The sequence below is a fragment of the Plectropomus leopardus genome, chromosome 12, assembly GCF_008729295.1.
Source record: "Plectropomus leopardus isolate mb chromosome 12, YSFRI_Pleo_2.0, whole genome shotgun sequence".
Lineage (NCBI taxonomy): Eukaryota > Metazoa > Chordata > Actinopteri > Perciformes > Serranidae > Plectropomus > Plectropomus leopardus.
This window is the reverse complement of record NC_056474.1, coordinates 30,269,594-30,291,191: the sequence shown is the minus strand read 5'-3', so window position 1 is coordinate 30,291,191 and position 21,598 is coordinate 30,269,594. Positions and strand designations below refer to the sequence as shown.

General features: G+C 38.6%; 1 protein-coding gene across 2 annotated transcripts; it reads left to right on the top strand.

The window, feature by feature from the left end:
- Window positions 1-1,317: 1,317 nt before the first annotated feature.
- Window positions 1,318-20,238, top strand: LOC121951400 (kinesin-associated protein 3-like). 2 transcript variants are annotated; one of them, XM_042497706.1, is made up of 20 exons: window positions 1,318-1,450; window positions 3,231-3,362; window positions 4,213-4,370; window positions 4,687-4,748; window positions 5,895-6,036; window positions 6,968-7,067; window positions 7,162-7,286; window positions 7,426-7,524; window positions 7,924-8,102; window positions 9,620-9,782; window positions 11,174-11,274; window positions 11,414-11,522; window positions 12,640-12,752; window positions 12,876-13,041; window positions 13,510-13,635; window positions 14,024-14,122; window positions 14,274-14,359; window positions 14,943-15,099; window positions 15,455-15,539; window positions 16,490-20,238. In XM_042497706.1, exons 1-20 carry the CDS (start codon window positions 1,422-1,424, stop codon window positions 16,590-16,592), a joined length of 2,334 nt encoding a protein of 777 aa, XP_042353640.1. In that variant the 5' UTR covers window positions 1,318-1,421; the 3' UTR covers window positions 16,593-20,238. The 2 variants fall into 2 exon arrangements, with proteins under 2 accessions (XP_042353640.1, XP_042353639.1); XM_042497705.1 differs by having other exon boundaries at window positions 11,171-11,274.
- The last annotated feature ends 1,360 nt before the right edge of the window (window positions 20,239-21,598 follow it).

The following is a 21,598-nucleotide window of genomic DNA, read 5'->3' as shown; positions in this document are numbered from 1 at the left end:
TAGAGCTGATTAGACTGGCTCCAGTAACTAATTCAGTAATAATTAATACAAGTAACCACCATCACCTTCACTTTCCAACAGTTATAACAAAAATCATTTTACGAAAACTGGTTCCAGTTAAGGAAGATACAGTCGAATTTATAGTGAAATCTGCACCTCTCAATACACGTGTATTTGTCTACTAGCAGATCTCGACCTTGCCAATATGGCGCAAGACGTCACGTCAAATAGGGGATGCGGTATCTACGTTTCTGTATCTATGGTTATTTCCTTATTTATTAAATTAGATATAACATAACATTATTTCATTGTTTTGTTAGCCAGTCATCAAAAACATAATGTGCCTGGTGCGTATAAATCCTTTCATGGGTGAGTCTGTTCCAGTGCTTTTTCTCAGTTCCAAAGGACAGGACTCGCATAAACTGTAACTACAGGAAGAAAAGGGAGTTAGGAAGGTAGGACAAAATTTCCCTGTATTAGGGCTGTTTAATATTAACAGAAAATCAATTCTGAAAGTGGCAGCATGTTCATGTTTATTGGCAAATATGGTTTAAATCTGTACTTAATTCAAAACGCCACAGGTAGGCAACTTCGGTAAGTTAAAAAAGTTTTTAAAAAAAAAGTTAAAAAAAAATAGAAGTTGTTCCCATTTAAGTCAATGACTCAATCATGGTCACTTCGCCCTGAATTGATTCTTATTTGGTAATACACAGTATTTTATCTTGATGGAACTTTGGTTCATATGACCAGATCTGCCTGCCACCTCAAAGGTAGGCAGCTATTCATTCAGTGTGCAAATAGACGCTCTAATATACAACTATACTGGTAACACACAATCAAATCGCAACCTTTAATCCCATATGATGTGAAAGACGGCTAAAATGATGTATTAAAATCAGCCCAATCACACGACTTAAATTTGTAAGCGTGAATGAAGGCGTGTTCATCAAGTGTGCCAATTTTTTTAAGCAAAACTAAGACACTGATTGTAGTTGCAGTCAGGGACATGCCCTTGTAAGTAGCATCCTGCTTAGGAAGAAATCCCCGAGTTTAGTCTCTCAGGCAGCTGCTGCCCTTTCAACCTGCCGATTGGCATTCGATTGGCATTGATTGGCAATTGTATATGATTACCCGTTGTGGCAAAATCAAGGTTAAGGTTTTGCTCACTACCTAATGTCAATCCTTTTCTCACGAGGTCGTATTTATATTCAGTACGAAAATAATGGCTGCCTGAGAGTCTTGACTGTGGGGAAAAAAGCCCAATATTATAAAAAATAAGAACCCCATGTTTGTAGTCCACTCTTATGACAGCGGTGCTAGCGATTAGCACACGGATTTTAGTGGTCGTGATTTGGGAGATCTATTAAATGTAATCTAGTCATCAAGTGAAATCAAAATCTGAAACATTAAATTTGAAGAAGATGCAGGATGACGCGCGCTACCTCAAACGGTAAGACATAACAAAGTTAACATTCATGTAATGTTAACTTAACGCTAAGTATTTTGGGAAAGAACATAACGTTAGCTAGCTACGTTAGTCTTACTACAATACATTTTAAATCCATAGATGTAACATAAAAACACGACAGCATACCACGCCAGGTGTAATAAAACATTTACAAAGCATATAGGCTTATGAAATGCCATCGACTAATTAGCCGCGATGCGTGCGGTTCTGTTGTATGGAGAATCTCACCTTTGATCGTTACTGGTCAAACATGGGGATTTCATATTTTCTCGCTCGCTAGGCAAAACGATTACAACTGTAAGGTGTCTTAAGAACTTTTGTAAACCAATATGACCCACTGATCAATTCGGCATATTTTCAATCCTAAAATAAAGCCTATTCATGCTAAAATGTCGCATTTTACAACTGGCACCGTTTCCACAATCTAAAACCTATCCACAGTGGCAGACAGCGCTAACGCATTGCAAAAATCTAAGAGGGCTTATATATGTGTACAAGAAACAGACTTGCTGTTCGTGCCGAATTCACCAGAAGACTACAAAAAAATGTTTAAAATGTGTTTATTTACAAACCGACCTATATTCTCGCCAGTAAATGCAACGCTATTAAACTGACAGATTGTCCAATGGGGTTTGGCGTTACCTTCACTCAACGGAAGGGGCTATATCTGGGTTATAGCTCATATAGCTAGCAAGCTACTGTTAAACGATGACCGATAAACTGCCCAGATAATTAACTTTCTTATGCTGGTTTACTGCGTGGTGGTTTACATCGTGAGTTGAGCTAATGTTTCTAATTATCCAGCCCTTTATGAAAACATGTTAGCTCGTAAATTAGCCAGTCCTGCACTGTATGCCGCTGTCTGGGCGTGCCCTCCTTATTGTTTTAGTGGATGGTTAATATTAGGGACAGTTTTAAATGGTTGTAACTGCTCCTGGGATGACAGTAAGAGCTAAATAGTATACACTGGTGTCGTGCCAAAGACTGTTTCCTCGTCAATATGTCTTTCCCCTATCGAGACCTGACCCAGACCATTAGTGGCTGTGCACTTATAGCACCCATCACTGTATGATTTTATTATGAACCCAAGTGTGTTTTAATGTCTTTTAAGTATCTCAGCACTTGAAGCACTTACATGATTCTACTTTAAATTATGGTCATATTTTGCGGATAGATTTAATTGATCTTTTATATGTTTTATATGCATATTTGTATTTTTCTTATATTTTAATATACCCTCTTCTATTCTCCCACTCCCCCTCTTTTCTTTCTTTCTTTCTTTCTTTTTATTTTTTTTAAACATTTTTTTTAATTTTTGATTTTTTGCATTATTTCTTAACACCACAACTTTAACACCACAAAAAATGGTGAACTATAAGAACTACATAACCGATCATCCTCTGCCCCTCCTATGCATGTGGACCAAACACTTTTAATTTTTATTTTTAAGGAAAACATGAAGTACTTTTCACTGACCTAGTCCTCATTCACCTCTGTCCCTCGCAAACCTAGGGGGGTGGGGGCACTATTCAATGGGAGAACACCCTTCGATACTACACCAGTATCTATTTCTTGTGCATCTCTTTTTTCTTATTTACATCATTAACTTTTAAAGGCTGGTAGGGACTGTTCTCGACGGTGTGGCTTGGATGTGACTGTTTTTTTTAAAAAAAATAATCATATTTCATATTTTGTGGTTATGATACATGAAAAACAATGACACTTGAGTTAATATTAACTGTCTGTTCATTGTCACCCAAAGCAAAGTGACTGCGGGCAGTTTGGATGTCCATCCCACAGAGAAGGCCCTCGTGGTCCACTATGAGGTGGAAGCATCTATACTGGGAGAGGGTGGAGGTCATATGCTGGGAGAACGAAAGGAGGGACAAAAAATGTGAGTGAACTCTTTTTGTTAACAGAACTTTTATTTTTCCTGTGATTCATCGTGTCTTCCTCCTCTGATTGAATTGAAATGGAGTAATAAAAGTTTGTCACAGAACTTTTTTAATGTTTGCAGTTGATTTGCTCTTTGTGTTATCTCCCCTCTCTCACACAGTCCAGATTTCCATTGTTCTTTACGTGTTTTTATTTATTGTTATCGTCACTGGAATTAGATTTGTTTTATTCAGGCTGGTCCCTGAAGTCACCACTGTAGTACTCTTACACATCTAGACTGTATAGGAGCAATGAGCAATGTTGTTGTCATTTAACTGGTACGCTAAAATGGTATCTCGTGTCATGCAAACTGACCTCACAAATGTGACATCAGCTGGTTCCTAAAATGCTTTTAGGTGAGGTTACACCACATGCCTGTCCTTAGGTGAATACAGATCATAGGTTAATGCCCAATTTGCAATAAAGAAAACAACAACTTTAAACTGTCATTAAGTCAAATCAAGTCAATTTTATTTAGAGCCCATTATCACAAAACATGGTTTACCTCAGAGGGCTTTAAAGTGTACGACATCCCTCTGCCCTTAGACACATTTAATACTCTATATATTTTTAAAGCAAATTTTCCAGGTCAATTCCATGTTCATTTCACTTTATTTTTCCTTTTTCCCCTCTTTTTTTCTTTGTTCTTTAAAATTATTTTCAGGTAATTTTCTTCCACTTTTTTCTTTCTTTTTTTCTTCTGTAATGTCATTTCATTTCATCATTGTCTTTTTCCAGTGTTGTTGAAAGAAATCAAGCCAATTTGCTCATCTGTCAGCCTTCTCTTTGTCCTCTTCTCCTTTCTCCAGTATCCGAGTGAAAAGTTTATCTCCCAGTACAGATGTGGGAGCTTTGGCCAAGAAAGTGGTGGAGGAGTGTAAACTCATCCCTCCTTCCCGTTTGCCCCAAGTGGAGCAGCTCCTCTACTACCTGCAGAACAGGAAATCTTCCCCCGTCGAGGGCAAAAGTCAGTCAACATTATTACACGCTTTGCTGTAGAGTCTAAATATTTATCCCAATTTTCATTATGAAAATGTGGTCACAAACCTGCTGGCTGACACTCACCTGGCACAGTGTTTACCCTCTCACCGATTAGCCATGTAGCTCCTGGAACATGCGCTATATATTAATACATGAAGAGAGAGTTTGTACATACAAGTACAATATTTAATAAAATAATAAAGCTTACACAAAGTAAATCAAACTTTCAGAGTTTTGAATTAAATACTGTCATACTGAAATAATGTTTTCATTGTTGGTTGTTTGTGTTTTTGTTTCACCAGTGGAGAAGAAAGAGAAACGAACTGTGAAACCGAGAGAGCTGACACCGTTTGAAGGAATGGAGGTAACAAATGAAAACACATGCCTTTTTGAAATTTTAAAAAAAAATTTTTTTTACACAGATCACACTGTAGTGCTGCCACAAAGTCCCCTTTTGCAACGCCTTTGCATTTTTACATAAATAATCGTGGCATCATTTCACTCCAGTGTGTGATTTTAAGATAGATAGGATAAGATAAAAAAAGATTTTTATTGTCATTGTTTAAAAATCAGCGAAAGTCAGCTGACTCTTCAGCAGCAGCACAAGGAAAAAACGCAAACAATGGACAGGATGCAGGCATCCCAGAAGCAAAAGAGGCGGGACAGGCATGACGTTTAACACAGCAGTTTAAGCCTCTAGTGTGACATATAACATACATGTCAGCAGCACAGTGGCAGAACATGGCAACAACAATCACTCACTGTCCTGTTAAATGGCAGTAAAACTCCCTCTCTGAAGGGAAAGGAGCTCCTGGACAATGTTTTCCCAATTTGCAGACATTTTCAGTCACTGTACTTCTTTGAGTTAGGTGCTAACAGCCTTCAGCTGTTTTTTTAAATCTCCTGCAGTGAATAGCATGCAACACTTTGTCAAAACTTGACACCCACGCTGCCCATAATCTCGTCCTGCTAGCTATTCCATCAACACAGAGGTCGCTTTGGTGCTGTTACTACCTTCAATGCTGGCTTAAAGGCGAGGTGTATGATAATTTGTCCGTGATAATAAAAAATGTCACAAGCTGTGTAACGTCTCAAAAAGTGCATGTAAAAGTCATTGGACCCAACTGCTCTGGAGTTTGAGTTGGTCCGCTCAGCCCCTCTCTGTCTCTGTGTTTATCATGATCCTGGATGCACAGTGTCTGTCACGGCTCCACCCTCAGCCACCCCCCACCCTCGCTGACCGAAGCTCTGATTATTCGCTGTTGATCACTCCAGCCCTACTACTGACTGATTATTGCTGTTTGTTCGTGCATCTTATTTCCTCACAGCCATTGATCTCAGTTCTCAGACAACATTGTCAAAATTTTGTTCTGTTACTTTCATTCTTTTTTATTTATTTATTCATCCATGCCTGTAGAGTTTAATTTGCAACACGGCTGGTGAAAGACTAAAAAGATTCAAGTGTCATGCCTTATTATCACTAACAGTATATATCTGTTTGTCTGCATAGTTAAATGAAGAGGCCAATATAACCAGAGTGGATGAGTATATTGAGCTGCTGTATGAAGGCATCCCAGAGAAGATTCGCGGCTCGGCTCTCATTCTGCAGCTCGCCCGCAACCCTGATAACCTGGAGGAGCTGCTGCAGAACGGTATAGTGTCATTCAACCTGCTAACTCTGATGTTTATAGCAAAGAAGCTCATACCTATATTTGCATGTATACTTATTTTACTTAATAGCAACAGATTTGAAGTACGGTACTTCAGGTTTGGCTGTAATCAACTAAAGAAAGTCTTGGTCAACTGACATTCTACCTACTCTTCAACCAGTCAACTGGCCAATGAGGGAAAGAATCTGCACGTTATCTCTGGATTAACTATGCACCTTTTTTAAAAAAAAATTCTTATTATTTTTTTTAAAGATTATTTTTTTGGCTTTTGCCTTTATTTAAGATAGGACAGTTATAGTGTGTGTGTGTGTGTGTGGGGGGGGTGACATGCAGCAAAAGGCCGAAGCTGGAATCGAATCCGCAGCCGCTGCAGCAAGAACACAGTCTCTGTACATGGGGCACCTGCACTACCTAATTTCACCACTTCTAAGCCGAGGGTCTCTCATCTCTCCTCTGTGACGCTGCCTGTGAGTCCATAGCTCCCTACTGTACCGGAGAGTTGAATGAAAGCCGAGAACACTCATTCCACAGCAAAATCTGGGGACCAAAACGTCCCCAGAAGCACACCACAACTCGATTTGAATCTATTTCAGTCAGACTTTGAAGGGGGCAACCTTACATATGGCCGTAAATAAAAACGCCAGCAAAGATCTCTTAGTCAAGATTCTGGTAAAGTAAGCCTATGCTGTAGTTTAACAGCTCCAAGTTTCTGTAACAAGCAACCAACAGTACCAACAACAATTCACATCTCAACCACACTTGTTGCCTTATTTAACACACAACTGGTGCCACAGTCTACTCTGCATGTACTTGCATGAGAACTGTTACCTCAAATGTAAACTTTTTTTTTTGTGTGTGTGTGTGTGTGTGTGCGTGTGTGCGTGCGTGCGTGCATGCATGTGTGTGTGTATAGAGGCAGCTCTAGGTGCTTTGGCCAGAGTGCTGAGGGAGGACTGGAAACAGAGCGTAGAGCTTGCCACCATCATCATTTACATCTTCTTCTGCTTCTCCAGGTAACACACACTCACAATGGCACACGTTCCTTTAATATGTCTAACTGTTCTGCGTCATCCTTTGATACAGTGCATTTCATCTCCTATCCTGCAGTTTCTCCCAGTTTCACGGAGTGGTGAGTCATTATAAAATCGGTGCTTTGTGTATGAGCGTGGTGGAACATGAGCTGAAGAGACATGATGTTTGGCGTGAGGAGCTACGCAAGAAAACCAAGGCTTATATCCTTTTATCTGCTGTCATCTGCTCATTCCATTTGAACTGTCGGGTATCAGCTGTCTAACCTCCTCCTGGATAGTTGACTTGACCAATTTTGTGTGTTAGTGCACTGTGTGTGTTCCTTAACTCTCATTTGTGTACGTGAGTCAGCACCAGATAATGGCTCTCTGAGAAGAGACCAGGACAAAGCTGTGAGAAAATACCATGGTCTTCTGGCTAAACAGGAACAGCTGCTCAGAGGTGGGCAGACTTTCAGCACTTAAAGAACTTATTTTTGTCATACATTAGCAATAACACATTGCTAGTGTTATGTGATTTGAATTCCGCATTGCTGCAAAATATTTAGATCCATTGGTATTCTTGTTTTTAATGGTAACCAAAGTATGGCCTGTGTGGTACTACCAGAAATATGAAGTTGCTGATATTTGAATTTTAAAATTTCTCTCTCTCTCTCTCTCTCTCTCTCTCTCTCTCTCTCTCTCTCTCTCTCTCTCTCTCTCTCTCTCTCTCTCTCTCTCTCTTCTCTCTCTCTCTCTCTCTCTCTCTCTCTCTCTCCGCTCAAGAACTCTAAGGAGCAGACCAACAATGTTTTTGTTTCTCATACCTTCCCCTTTTTCTGTCTCTGTCACTGTCTCCCAGTGTCTCTTTACCTGCTGTTGAACCTTGCTGAGGACACAAGGACAGAGCTGAAGATGAGAAACAAAAACATTGTTGGTCTGCTCGTCAAAGTTCTTGAGCGGGATGATGAGGAGCTGCTGGTCCTGGTGGTTTCATTTCTCAAGAAATTGTCAATCTTTCTGGAAAACAAGAATGACATGGTAAGTTGAAGAGATGTACTTGTCCTGTCAGCACAGACAAATCATGTGAGGAGGGACAGATAAAAAAACCTAAATTAAATGTTCATTTGCACTGACACCAAGCAATGTTGAGTCATTGCCAAGAGTGTCACTGCTAGCTTCGAGTCTACAACTCATCATTGATCATGATCATTTCCTTCTATTGTCAACCTAAATGACAGATTCACTATCACCAATGCTGCATAACAATTTCTATGGTAAAATAATGTGATAATTTGATTATCAATTAATGACCATTAAGATCTAGATTTTATATATTTACATTTGTTTTCATAGTGAGCTCATTATGTCCTGTCTCAGGGCTGATCAAGGCATTTTTTTTTTAACTGATTGGGATCGGCTGTATTGGGCTGTATAGAGCCCGATCTGATCCATTCTTTAGAATTAGCTGTCAAACAGGTGTTTTTTCTCACAAAGCTTTCATGCACAGCAATGTAAAAAGTGTACTGGTTGTCAACTATCCAACTCTCCGTCTCTTCTCCACTGGGCTGAGTTCTGCGTGTGTAAGAGCAGGGGCTGCACCCACCCACCATTATTAACAGCAAAATGTAGTATATGAATGTTTATTTATGTTATTTATCTAACTTGCGAGCAAATCCGTTTCAGCTCAGTGTGAGTCTCTTGCATTTTGCTGTTGTCTATGGCGCACGGTGTTGCACTGCCCTGGTAGGAGGGGAGATAAACTGTGGTGGAGGGCTAGAGACAGCCACACTCACAACACCATTGCAAGTGCATTTGTAACAAAAGCCCAGCAAGCGAAAAGTAAATGAATCTATTAATGTAATCTGCGCAAAATATGTAAAGATGGCAAAAACAAACATTCAAGACAGTTCATTCAGGTCACTCATGCAAGGCTGCACAAAAGCAACAAACAATGGAGAATACTCTCTTTTTCTCGTATACGTGATATTTCAAGAGGACCTTTCACTTGGATTCAATGATGAACTGATTAGATTTTGGTGGTTAAAGGTCTCTGTGACCTCTCAAAATATATTTTTTGGCCATAACTTGACTCAGTGTCACTGTGACACTGTGAATGTTCTGCAAAATCACTTTTCCTGCCGTTAGTCAACATCCTAACTTGGGAACAGAAGAGGAGAGATTTGGTCAGATACTGAATTGGTGACACTGATCTTGAAATTTGCTGATTGTAGAGATCATCTGTGCTGCTAGGTTAAAGATGTTTTGAAGCATCCATGTTTAAGACTTTGTAGCCACATCCATATTTGAAGCATTGTCTACTATTGTGGCTGTGTCTGGACAGACATGGATGTCATCTGAAGCTGCCACTTGATTGGCTGGCATACATACGTATGTCATATTTTCCTTTAAATTATTTAATGTTTAATCCAGGATTTGGACCTGGGAAATTATCTGAATGCCTTAATAGATTGTGGTGGTGATGCAGAACCTAACATAGTCTGTGATGGCAGAGACCCTCTCCAAAAACTGTCTGATTTTGTGTTTTTGATATGCAGGCTGAGGTGGATACTGTGGAGCGATTGGCTCGGCTGGTTCCCTGTGACCATGAAGACCTGTTGAACCTGACTCTGCGTCTGCTGCTCAACCTCTCCTTCGACTCTGGACTCAGAGCCAAGATGGTGGAAGTTGGACTGTTACCTAAATTGACTGCTTTATTGGGTAACACTACACACTAACATAGTAGCATACAATACATACTGACTATATTTCATATAAAGTGTGTACACACATACACAGCTCAGTGGTCATGTGATGAATTACTACCTCTGCTTAGCTCATAATCTTAAATTGTCGGGCTACCATTTTTGGTCCCGACTGAAATAACTACAGTTGTGAAATGAATGGCCATGAAATTTTGTGCAGATTTTCATGTCTGTCAGGGGATTAATCCTGATTATTTTTGTGATCTCATGACTTCTTTTTGACAGTTTGACTTTTTGTATGATGTGTGACACATGTTCATGCTGTTAAGGGGATGAATCCTACAGACTTCGGAGATTCTTTATTTATTTACTTAATTTCTAATTTAAAAGGGACACAACATATTAATCAACATCAGTAAAAAATACAAATGTAAATATGATTTAGCAGGACTGCTAATTTACATTCGTTGTCCCTTGGCAGGGAACAGACAACAGAAATATCAAGAAAGAAAGAAAAAGAAAAAAACAACATTAATTCATACAGAGGACAAAAGTGCAGTTACAGTAGCAATGTAAACTGTATGGCATAATGTGCATGCTGCAAAGTAAGGGGTCAACAGATATTGTTTTTTCAGGGCCAATACAGATTATTAGTAGTTAATGAGACGGTTATTTTGAACTGATATGTCAGTATTTAGGATTTGGAATATAACAAACTCCAACTCAAGGCTTTGTTTAAATGCCTTTAGCAAATGTTAAATCAAAACTCAAACCTTCAACATCATATACAGCAAGTTCCCAGCGACTTTTCTGTTAAAGTCAATGGAAAATTTAAATAAAAATAGCTCCCTGAGGTTTTACAAAGTAAAAGTTCCTCGGAAGCCCACGCTTTCTTTGCACTTTTTCATTAATTAATTTCATCTGAGGTCCTTAAAATAAGACTACAGAAAATTGGCAAAATGCAGAATATTGACTGCAATAGTCTGCCGGGCCGATAATCTGTCGACCTCTATTACAAAGCGCCTTATCTATGTGCAAGGTGCAAAATTCAGCATGTATTGCTTTGACCTTTCCTCTCTCACCACTGTGAGGTTGACAGTTGGGATATTCAAGAAACAACTGTAAGATGGATAGTCAGTGAATTTGGTAGAGACATTCAAGTCTCCACAGCATTGATTGTAATCACTTTGGTGTTCATCAACAGACCAAGCTTTGCCAAGTTTTTCCAATACTTTGGGTAATGACCAAATATGTGTAGGATAGTGAAGACCTGTTACATGGTGAACATTGTGTAAACATTATACCTGCTCAAAATCCATATGTTAAAGAGGTGTTGGAAGTGGTTTTTTTTTTTGCTGTTTTTTTATTTCAGTATTGCTCTGTGTATGTATTTTTGTTGTCAAGCAGGTGATGAGAACAACCGTCAGGTTGCCATGCGCATCCTGTATCACATCAGCATCGACGACCGCTTTAAGGGCATGTTTGTTTACACTGACTGCATACCTCAGGTACAATGAAATCCACTGAAAATAACTTTAAACAAACTTTAGAAATGTTAACGGTTAACCTCAATATTTCTGCTGATTTTTATAGCTATAGTTTTATAGCTACAGGTAAAGCTGTGCTTGTCTTTGTGTTTATATCTAGCTAATGCAAATGCTATATGAACACGGTGAGGAGGAAATCGAAGCTGAGCTCATCTCCATCTGCATCAACCTGGCTGCAAACAAGAGGAATGCACAGCTCATGTGTGAAGGTAAATTTATCTGAGCTGCTTTTAATGAACGCATAATGGCTCTCCAGACCACCAGTAGATCTTACTTTAACCGCTAAATGGGCCCAACGACAGCAATTAAGTCACCAATTATATCACTGAAAATATAATTTATGTATTTACATGATTAACAAATCCCTGTCCCGGCACTTAACATGAAATGGTGCGGCCCATCTGAGCGTGGGTCGCACCAAAGTCACACATGCTGCTGATGTAAAGATGTGAGGGGAGCTGCAGCCTGACTAGTCAAAATACCTCACCAAAATTTAGGGTCCCCAAAAGAAAAGCCAGGGTGCAGAGAGAACAGGAAAATGAACGGAGAAGAGAGGCAAAGGCCAAATGTCTGGCTAAAAAATATGAAGAAGCAGCAGGTGTGGCAGGTGGAGCTGCAAGTGAGGATTTAGGCAGAATTACAATAGCAAATGAAACCTGCTGCAGCAGGCTCTGTTTTACAGCTACAGGTAAGATATAGACATCATATTAAACTAGATTACCTGAGGCATCCAACCAATCATGTTACACTATCTTGTCAGGAAGGGGGCCTAATAGCGCTCCAAAGTTGGACTAAAATTTTGGTGCAGGAGAGAGCGGCATTGGGGACTGTTTATTATTTATGAGGGTGCTGCAAAACAGGTGAGGTGCTCAAGATAATTTTTGAAACACTGGGGAGGGAGTCATAATTTTTGATTTGGCTTAGGGGAGGGACAGTCAACCTTAAGTGGTTGTATTTTGTATTCAAAACTCACAACTCAGTTTTATGTCATGTTTTCTGTCAAACATACCAAATTCACACCATTTTTCATAGTCTGAAAAGTGTAATGTGGTTATTAATGGTGAAGGCAGGGTCATGCATTTTGACCCGCCACCCCTTATACTCAGATAAATAAAGTACTGTTCATCACTGTTTTTCAAAACAGGGTATTTAACAGTATATTTCTGTGCACTGGGGTGCCTCAACAATCTTAGAAATGCATAAACCGGGTATTGTTTGATTCAACATTTCTCTACTCAGTGAGTATATAGTCCTATTGAATTGATCTGTGATTCCTTGTAAACCAGTTGCTGTGTTTTACTGTGAAGTCTCTGTTTGTGTCTGCAGGAAATGGGTTAAAGATGCTTATGAAGAGAGCTCTGAAGATGAAAGATTGCCTTCTGATGAAGATGATCAGAAACATCTCACAACATGATGGGCCAACCAAACCAGTCTTTATAGTGAGTCACAAAGGTGTATTGTGAAAAAATTGAGGTTTTGTTGCAGCGTGAGTATTAGTGAGTATTAGTGTAAGTGGTAGTAGTACAAGCAGTAGATGTCATCTTTATTCTTGTGTCTGTCAGGACTATGTTGGTGATCTGGCAGCAGAGATCTGTGCAGAGGAAGAGGAGGAGTGGGTTCTGGAATGTCTGGGGACTCTGGCTAACCTCACCATCCCTGACCTGGACTGGGAGTTGGTGCTGAAAGAGTACAACCTGGTCCCCTACCTCAAAGACAGACTTAAACCAGGTACTGATTAGGTACCAATTGATTTGGATTGGTATATTGATTCAATAATAAATAATAAATAAAAAAAACACACTGTCATTGATGCAAAGTTAAACAATACATTCGTACCATCATCTTAAAGAAACACCTTTATTTTGAAAAACCCATGACACTTTTGTCACCATTCCAGTTAAAGTTCACCTCCTTTCTATTCATTGTTCGCAGCAGGCAGATAATAGCAAGCAGCCAAGAAACAGATAAGAGTGTTTACTAATATCTAGTATTGTTTGCAGGCTCCTGGATTGAACCAAATTAAAATGTTATCTTGGCTCACTGTGCTTAGTTTGTGTGCTTTGTGTGTAATTTCAAAGCTTCCATTTGTCACTTAATATATGTCATTTTTGCTGCATGTTTTTCTCTACCGCAACAGCCCAGATCACCAACATTGATGAAGGTTCATCTTGTGAGGTTTGTTTGTGTTTGTTTCAGGCTCAGCAGAGGACGACCTCATCCTGGAGGTGGTGATAATGATAGGAACGGTTTCCATGGATGACGCCTGTGCCGCCATGTTGGCGAAATCTGGCATTATTCCAGCCCTTATTGAGCTACTGAATGGTAACACACACACACACACACACACACACACACACACACACACACACCTGTAGTTTTTGTCAAGATGTGTTGTCTCATGAACAGAGTGACTTGGATATTTTAATTGTCAGTATACTTGCTTTTGTAAAGGTCTTAAAGGTACAGATGTCCTTCAGAATAAACCCTCTTATCCTCACTGAGATGTGAAATGAAAATCACTGTTTTGTTTTAATGAAAAAAACCCAAAGACGTCCAGGCCAAATTAAAGGCTGCTCATTTGTAACCATATTGAAAACACACAAATAAACCAAATAGTGCTCACTGGCAATATGAAATATGAAACCTGCTCACAGATATCACACCATTAACAGTTTACAACCTGCTTTCCGTTTGCTTTTTCCGTTTGTAGCCCAACAGGAGGATGATGAGTTTGTGTGTCAGATCGTCTACGTCTTCTATCAGATGGTTTTTCACCAAGCTACACGAGACGTCATCATCAAAGACACCCGTATCCTTCCCACAATGCACTTGTCTCCCCTATACTTAAAGATTAACAACCTCTTTTGCATCTACTGAGGTTGAAGTGAAACAAGTTTCACAGAATGCAAAATCTCACACCAGCACCCTGGAAGAATTTCTTTCTTTAACCTTCTCTGCAGAGGCTCCAGCTTACCTCATAGATCTGATGCACGACAAGAATACTGAGATCAGAAAAGTGTGTGACAACACCCTTGATATTATTGCTGTAAGTGACGACACACATGGCTGATGCACACACAGGGTAGCAACTTTAACCCTTAGGGACTGTTTGTTGCAGTAAACCCACTTTTCATTCTTCATTTTGTGTTAATTTTGGCTGTGTTCATGTGTATGGCATTAATTTTGGCAAGTCTGTGCATTTGTTAAATCTTGAAATTTCTAGTTCACCTCCTACAATAAGTCTAAAATACAATGTGGAAACTAAACTGTTACAATCAGACTGTTAAGTGCAAAACATGCACCACTGAAACCCATTCAAACTGCAGTTTTTGACCCCAGTTTTTGTTGTTGTTTTTGTTGTTGCGTTATCTAAAAACATAGTGGCATCATGACAAAAACCTGGTATTTAAAAATTTAAAATTCAGAAAAGCAATGGATAATTGATACTTATGATTAGGAATAATGTTGGTTAAAAAATCAAGTCAGTGAAAGAAGAAATAATATTAATGTATAATATTTTTAAAGCTTGGGCCCAAAGGGTTAAGTAACTAAGTTACATTTGAGTCATAGAAACACACCTTCCTGTCTTTGTAAGTTGTTATCTAATTAATGTAACCTTCATCTCTCAGGAGTACGATGAAGAGTGGGGGAGAAAGATTCAGTCTGAGAAGTTCCGTTTCCACAACAACCAGTGGTTGGAGATGGTGGAGAGTCGCCAAGCTGATGAGTCTGAACCATATCTCTATGACAACGACAACGACAGGACCGATCTGTTCTATAGTGCAGGTGCAAACACAACTGGTCTATGCACGTAGAATAACATATTCTGCAAAAAGTGACATACCGGGCATTTTATCTCATATCCTGAATAATCAAGTTTACCACAAGAATTTTAAAGGAAAAGTTAGAGTTGTTTGAAGTGGGTTTGTATGGGATACGTATCCATAGTCAGTGTGTCACTTATATTGGATGTCAGTTGGAATGCTCCTAGTTTGGAGAGGGAGGCTGGAGTCAGATGGAAGCAAGGGAAACCACTGCTGCAAGCTCTCTCTGCAACACCAAAGAGCTTGTGAACAAATTGTTTTGTGTGTGAAATGTGTGTGTATGTGTGCATTTTATCCTCATGTGTATGTGTCTTTAGATGGAATTACTCCAGCAGATGGTTCAGTCAGCCCAGATTTCTTCAGTGACCTACAGCCTCAAAATGGAGACTTGCACCATACAGGGTGAGGCAACACACTTGAGAAACATAAGCTGTCCCAACTGGTTTGGGTGAAAGAAAAAAAACAAAAAAAACAAATATTTTGTCCAGTTTCTCCAGCTTAAACTCTGCTAGCAGAAAAACAACAGAAAGTGCTTTGCCTTCTTCCCCTAAACAGTTAAAAGCATTTCTTTAGCTGACTGCCAAAGATTGATTATCTCCTAATGTATGCATTATAAAGCATCAGATGGTGTACACAAACAGACAGCTGTGGAAAAGGTCAGTTCAACAAAAGAAAGCCAGTCACACTTGAATTTAGCCAGTTTTAGGGCCAGAATTATTTTAGTTTTGGCTCCATGCCGGCCATTGCTGTGGCAGGAAGCATTACGTTTTCAGACTATTCGTTCCATTCTCATGAACGTGATATCTCAACAATGAGGGAATTTCTTCAAACTTTGCACCAATGTCAATTTGACTCAGTGAAGACTAATTAGATTTTGGGGGTCATGGGTCAAAGTCAAAGTTACTGTGACCTATTCTGTCTCATTCATGTAAACGTGATATATCAAGGACACGTTGAGGTATCTATTTTATTTTTATTTTTTTCCAACTTTGGCACAAACGTTCACCTGGATTCAAGAATGAACTGATTAGAATTTTGTGGTCAAATGTCAAGGTCACTATGACCTCACAAAAACATGTTTTTGGCGCTAAGTGAAAAATTCGAATGGTAATTATGACAAAATTTCACAGAAATGCTTATTAGGATAAAATGATGAATTGAAAATATTTTACATCTAAAACGTCAAAGGTCGGCTTCACTGTGACATCATAAAAGACTTTTCTGAAAATGATTCAGTGTCATAACAAAAATACTAATGTTGGCTTGTATGCTCTTAACTGTTCCACCACAATGTAAAGCTACTATTCTTCTTCTTAACTGTCTGTGTTCATTTGACTGGCTTTGTTTTCCAGAGATGGCAGTGATGTCTTTGACCAGACCAGTTCATCGCCTGGGAGACCAGCTACCGCCTACGGCTTCAGACCTGATGAACAACCCTTCTATCAGTACTCATAGACACACACACATACACACACACAGGACGTCCTGTCGTCTTAGATCCATTCCCTACTAAACATGATTACATCTTTAGATAAAACGTTCACTGCTAGAAACCCTCACGACTGAAGACATCACATTGGTATACATACTAAGAAAATAGCTGCAGTTACATGGACACTATTTCTTCTGTCCGACTGGAATCATTCTGATTAGAGATTCAAATTTTAACCGTTTACATGGATGCTAAATAAGGTGATCCGATAAGATGTGCGTTTATGTGCCCAAGCGAATTTTACCAACTTTTTTCTTTTGTGCAATGTGGATCCAAATAAGAAGAGTTTTTCCAACTTTATTGAGACAATTCCATTAATTCAATACATAATTATAGAAAGACAAGAAGCAGTTACACCTGCTAATACATTTGAGTAGTATGTAATGGAAGTGTAACGCTGGTTATTTTCTGTTGCTGTAAATTACAGATGTCCCCTAAACACCTCACATGCAGTCTGTGGATAGATGCTTTCCTTAACATCTCATGCAGGCCACAGCTGCTGGTAGCAAGAGACGATTGTTGTGTCCAGCGACTCAACAATTCAACTTGTAGCAATAACATAACATGAGGCCACTGTTTCAAAATCAAATACATGTAGTAATCCAAGCATTCACATGCTTAATATTTTTTTGAGGAGTGCATATGCAGCATGTTGTGTGCATTACAAGCACCAGCAAAGATACCCAGTGTTACCACTACGTGAGCAAACATGCACAGAAGAAAAAGTTTATTCCAACCAAATTGGACTGTATACAAGGTTATTAGGTGCTAAAATATCCAAAAGGTTTACACCACCCCTCTCAACCTGATCGAAAATTCCTTCAGATCAGGCCGCATTGGGTCAGTCTTCTCAGATTTAGGATGTAGCATAAGGAATTTTAATTCTGATTGGGCTACTATTCTGATTATTAGTGAAATAATAGGATCCATGTAAATGCACCTATGTGTCATAAAGACTGAAATACATAATCCCAGCAAGGACTGAAATACTACCACTGCAGATTTAAAACTCACCTTTCATTACACATTTCAGCAATCTAATTAACAAATAATTAGTTAAGTCTTCCTCATCCACAGGTTACAGTCTCTTAGAGTGACTTCCCAGTGGGTCAGAAAATACCTTAAAGAATGTGAATGGACTTAGCATCTCTAATGATATACTGTACCATGGTTTGTTTCTGCATGTTTTCCTGTGTAACAATGAATGTTTGTTGCCTCTTCAAGTCTACAGAAACAAACATTTAGTGAAATGCTTTCTGACATTCCATTGTTAAATGGTTTGAGATCCACAAGTTTGACTTACCACCACGTCAGCCTGCTGAACTACAGTATGACTAACACAGTCTGAACATGTACAAAGCTTTCTTTTGTCCATGTCACTGTCAAATGGGCACATTTTTGTTAATGATCCTTACAACTTAAGGTGCTTTCACACTGGCAAACTTGTCATTAGCCCCAACCAAAGCTGACTCAAATAAAACCAAGCTCGTTTTTATCAGACTTCACACAGCTCCCCCTGGAGACACAAAAAGTTTTATACAATTTGTATTACCAGGGTATCTCACATTAATTTGTGGCAGCTTACTACAATTAAAAGATCTGCCGCCATGAATAGATCTTATATTTTTGTAACAGGACTGTTCATTATAGAAACCCTGTTGAAATATATATATATATATATATATATATATATATATATATATATATTACTTTACAGTTGGGGTATTTTTAGCGCCATACTTACAGAGTGAAGAGTGTACTCTGGGCACAGATGGAGCAGCAGAATGCCAGTCACAGTGAAAGCTAAACTAAACCCTTCATTCTACAAGGTCTTTAAGTTTGCATTCACTCACAGCAGCTGCTCTTCTCATGTATCGATCTGATCACCTCAGAATGGATCGACAGATCTGTTGTCCACCCCGCAAGTCACAAACTGCTGCTTTTTGGAACACTTTATTTAACAATACAACAGGACAAATCACATGTAAATCAATTAGACAAGGAATGTACCTAAAATGAAAAGACAGTAAATAAAAAATAACAGCCATAATATAAAATTACATGAAATAAAATTACCCCTCCCCCAGAAAAACACATCTTCAGGGCTGTCTTTGAGAAAAGTACAACGCACACTTTAAGGAAAAGAATAGTGTCCCCTTTACACTGTCATCTTTACTTTATTAGTAAGAAAATCAATGCTAAGCCACATTTAAGCTTAATGATGTGTTAAGCTAGGAGGGTAGTGGAAAACAGCTGCTTGTTGTTGGCTTCTTTGCAGCCCTCACAGGCAGCTGCGCTCCCCTCAACCGTGGTTACATCTCTCTGCCATTATTCTCCATTTTCCCCTTGTATGTCAGAACACTAACCAACCTTGTCTCTAGGCAACCGTGGTAAACAGCTGAACTTTAATGAGCAAAATATCACCACGTATTGGAAAAACCATCAGAGCAGCAGGACAAAGAGGGGCCATCAGATTTTTAAAAAAGCAAACCCAGTGTGAAAGTGGCCTAAGAAACATTGGATCCAAGTTGAAAATGGTGCCGACTTGTGTCAGCATATGTCTTTGGTCATTTTTTTGGCCACCACTCAGTGTGATCTTTATGTTACTGATGTCAAACCATAACAGTATTACTTTTATTCAGCGATGAGAAAAGAAACCATGTCACTGCACAAGAAGTAGGCCTTCTCTTTCTAACTGGATACAATATGTCACTACCATTAATTGTATATAAACATGAATAATGCATGTCCACTTCTTCCTCCTGTACAAAAATAAGGCTAAAATATTGGCAGCTGCCATCTTTTGCTGGTGACGTCATAGTGATTGGGAATTGCAGCCACAGTGTCAAGTTCTCATCCATACGTCTGTCCGACCAATTGCGATCAGCGCCACTAATTTTGAGCACATGATTGGCTTACACAGCTGTCAGTCATGTGTTCAAATCCCCTATTTATTGCATCAAATAACTAATAAAAGGCAAACTTATTAGTAAAAAACTTTAAAAAAAGAAAAAAAGTTTCTAAGAACTACCTAAAATCCACCTCTTAATCTAAGGAAAAAGGTGTGTTTATGTCCTGTACTGTTGCCAGCCACCAGGGGGCGATTGAGACATTTTGTCTTAACTTTTGGGAAGCTGTTTTGTTGTCCATCTTTATATACAGTCTGTCGTCACTTTAAAATGATTTATTGACCGGCCACTTTACACCCTTATACTGCATCAGGAGCGTCCACTTACAATGTCAGCTTTAACTGCTGGAAGTCACAAGTCCTTTAAGTCATTGCCAGCACATGTAGCAGCTAGCAGTAGGGCCAAAAATGCTCTGGCAGAGTACACAGGTTTCTGTTTTTTCTAATTTCACTTAGTTTAGCTATTAACTCTTATTTTGTAAAGGACATCAGAGAAACCACCTTTCATAACTGAACTGGCTTGAAGGCTGTTAAAGTAGGAGAGGAACCTTTAGTTTTCCATGCTTGCTGAATTAGAAAATACACCAATAATCCTCGATGGCCCAGGTCCCATTATCTCATGGCTGTTTAACCCTTAAAACCTGGAGCAACTTCACTTTTCTTGTGCCGCTTTCAGACTCCTTTCACAAATATTTAAACCTTTGAACCCTGAGCAAATTGGTGCGATATCTTTCACAAACACGGCGGGGAAAAAAGGCAACACACAACTTGGTAAGAAATGTACCATGAATTGCAAGATATTAGTAGATTTAGAAAATAATTTTAAAAGCTAGTGAAAAATATCCAGGTAAAAAAGAAAAAAAGTGAGGGAAAACTATATTTATAATGATCCTGATTATTATAATTTTAAGCACCTTTTCCAGTTAATTTCCTTGTTTTATTTTTACTTTTTTGATTTTAATTTGAAAATTGAAGATTTTGAGGTAATTTTCTTGTAGTTTGTACTAATTTCTTCCTAACTTTGGGGTAATTTCTTCTGTCATTGCTCATTGCCTTCTCTCCATGTTTTTGAAATAAATTATAATTTGCTCTGGTATCAGAGGGTTAAATAGTCAGAAGGCACCACATTGAAAGCATACAAATTCCTCATACTACTTGTTAATAGGATGCACATTTAATTTCCTACATGTTAAATCATATACAGTAACTAGTTGATTTTCAGTGCATATTTTGACATTTAACCAACTGAGATGGAGGTTTATTTTGTGCGTGCATGTTAAAGGAAAATGCAGTGATGCTATTCTGCAAAACCTGCTTTGACATAATGAATGTCATTGCATACATTGACACTACAAACAGTGTACAGTATTAAGCATCATATCATCACTCTTTATGCTTTTGGGCTCTCTGTACTTGAACAGCAGTGAGATCAGAAGACTTGAGGCCACGTGGGGTCAATGCGTCCATTTAAGTCAAACTTATTGATATGTTTTTTTTGTGGCTAACTTAGTAAATGATGTACCCTTGAGTATGGCACTTACTGCTGTAGAGTAGAGCATGTCTGAATGTATACATGCTGATCAGAGAATATTAGATACACTTTTCAAAACAAAAGCATATTGACTAAACGACATGAAGAGGAGAATCACATATACTGTATTACATGCTGTTACTTATAGGCATATTTGCACTTTAGTTAATTTTTTAATGCATGTGATGTTTTCTTTTTTATTGTAAGTTATTGTTAATCTGTATATTATTGTTGTGTTTTTATAATGATTGATTTTATTGCTACTTAATAAGACACTGTAAACAAAAGCAAGTACTGGACTGTAGATATTTTCCATCTCTCTCACTGTCTTTAAGGTTCTTTTATGAAAAATAAATCATATCTACATAGTTTTGTTTTTCACATCAAAATAAATGTATGTACCGTTAAGCCTGTAGGTACTTTCAATACATTTACTTGGTTTGGTTTATTGACAATATGGTTGTACACTTATGAAATGTCGGCCGTATACTAATTTGTACTTGTATGGCGACAAAAGTTGTTTAAAATGT

Bases quoted from the DNA above. Each gene is read 5' to 3' on its own strand.
- LOC121951400 (XM_042497705.1), top strand. From the start codon at position 1,422: ATGCAGGATGACGCGCGCTACCTCAAACG. The intron at 13,636-14,023 runs GTAACACACACA...TTCCGTTTGTAG, and splicing joins CCTTATTGAGCTACTGAATG to CCCAACAGGAGGATGATGAG. The intron at 15,540-16,489 runs GTGAGGCAACAC...TTTGTTTTCCAG, and splicing joins GGAGACTTGCACCATACAGG to AGATGGCAGTGATGTCTTTG.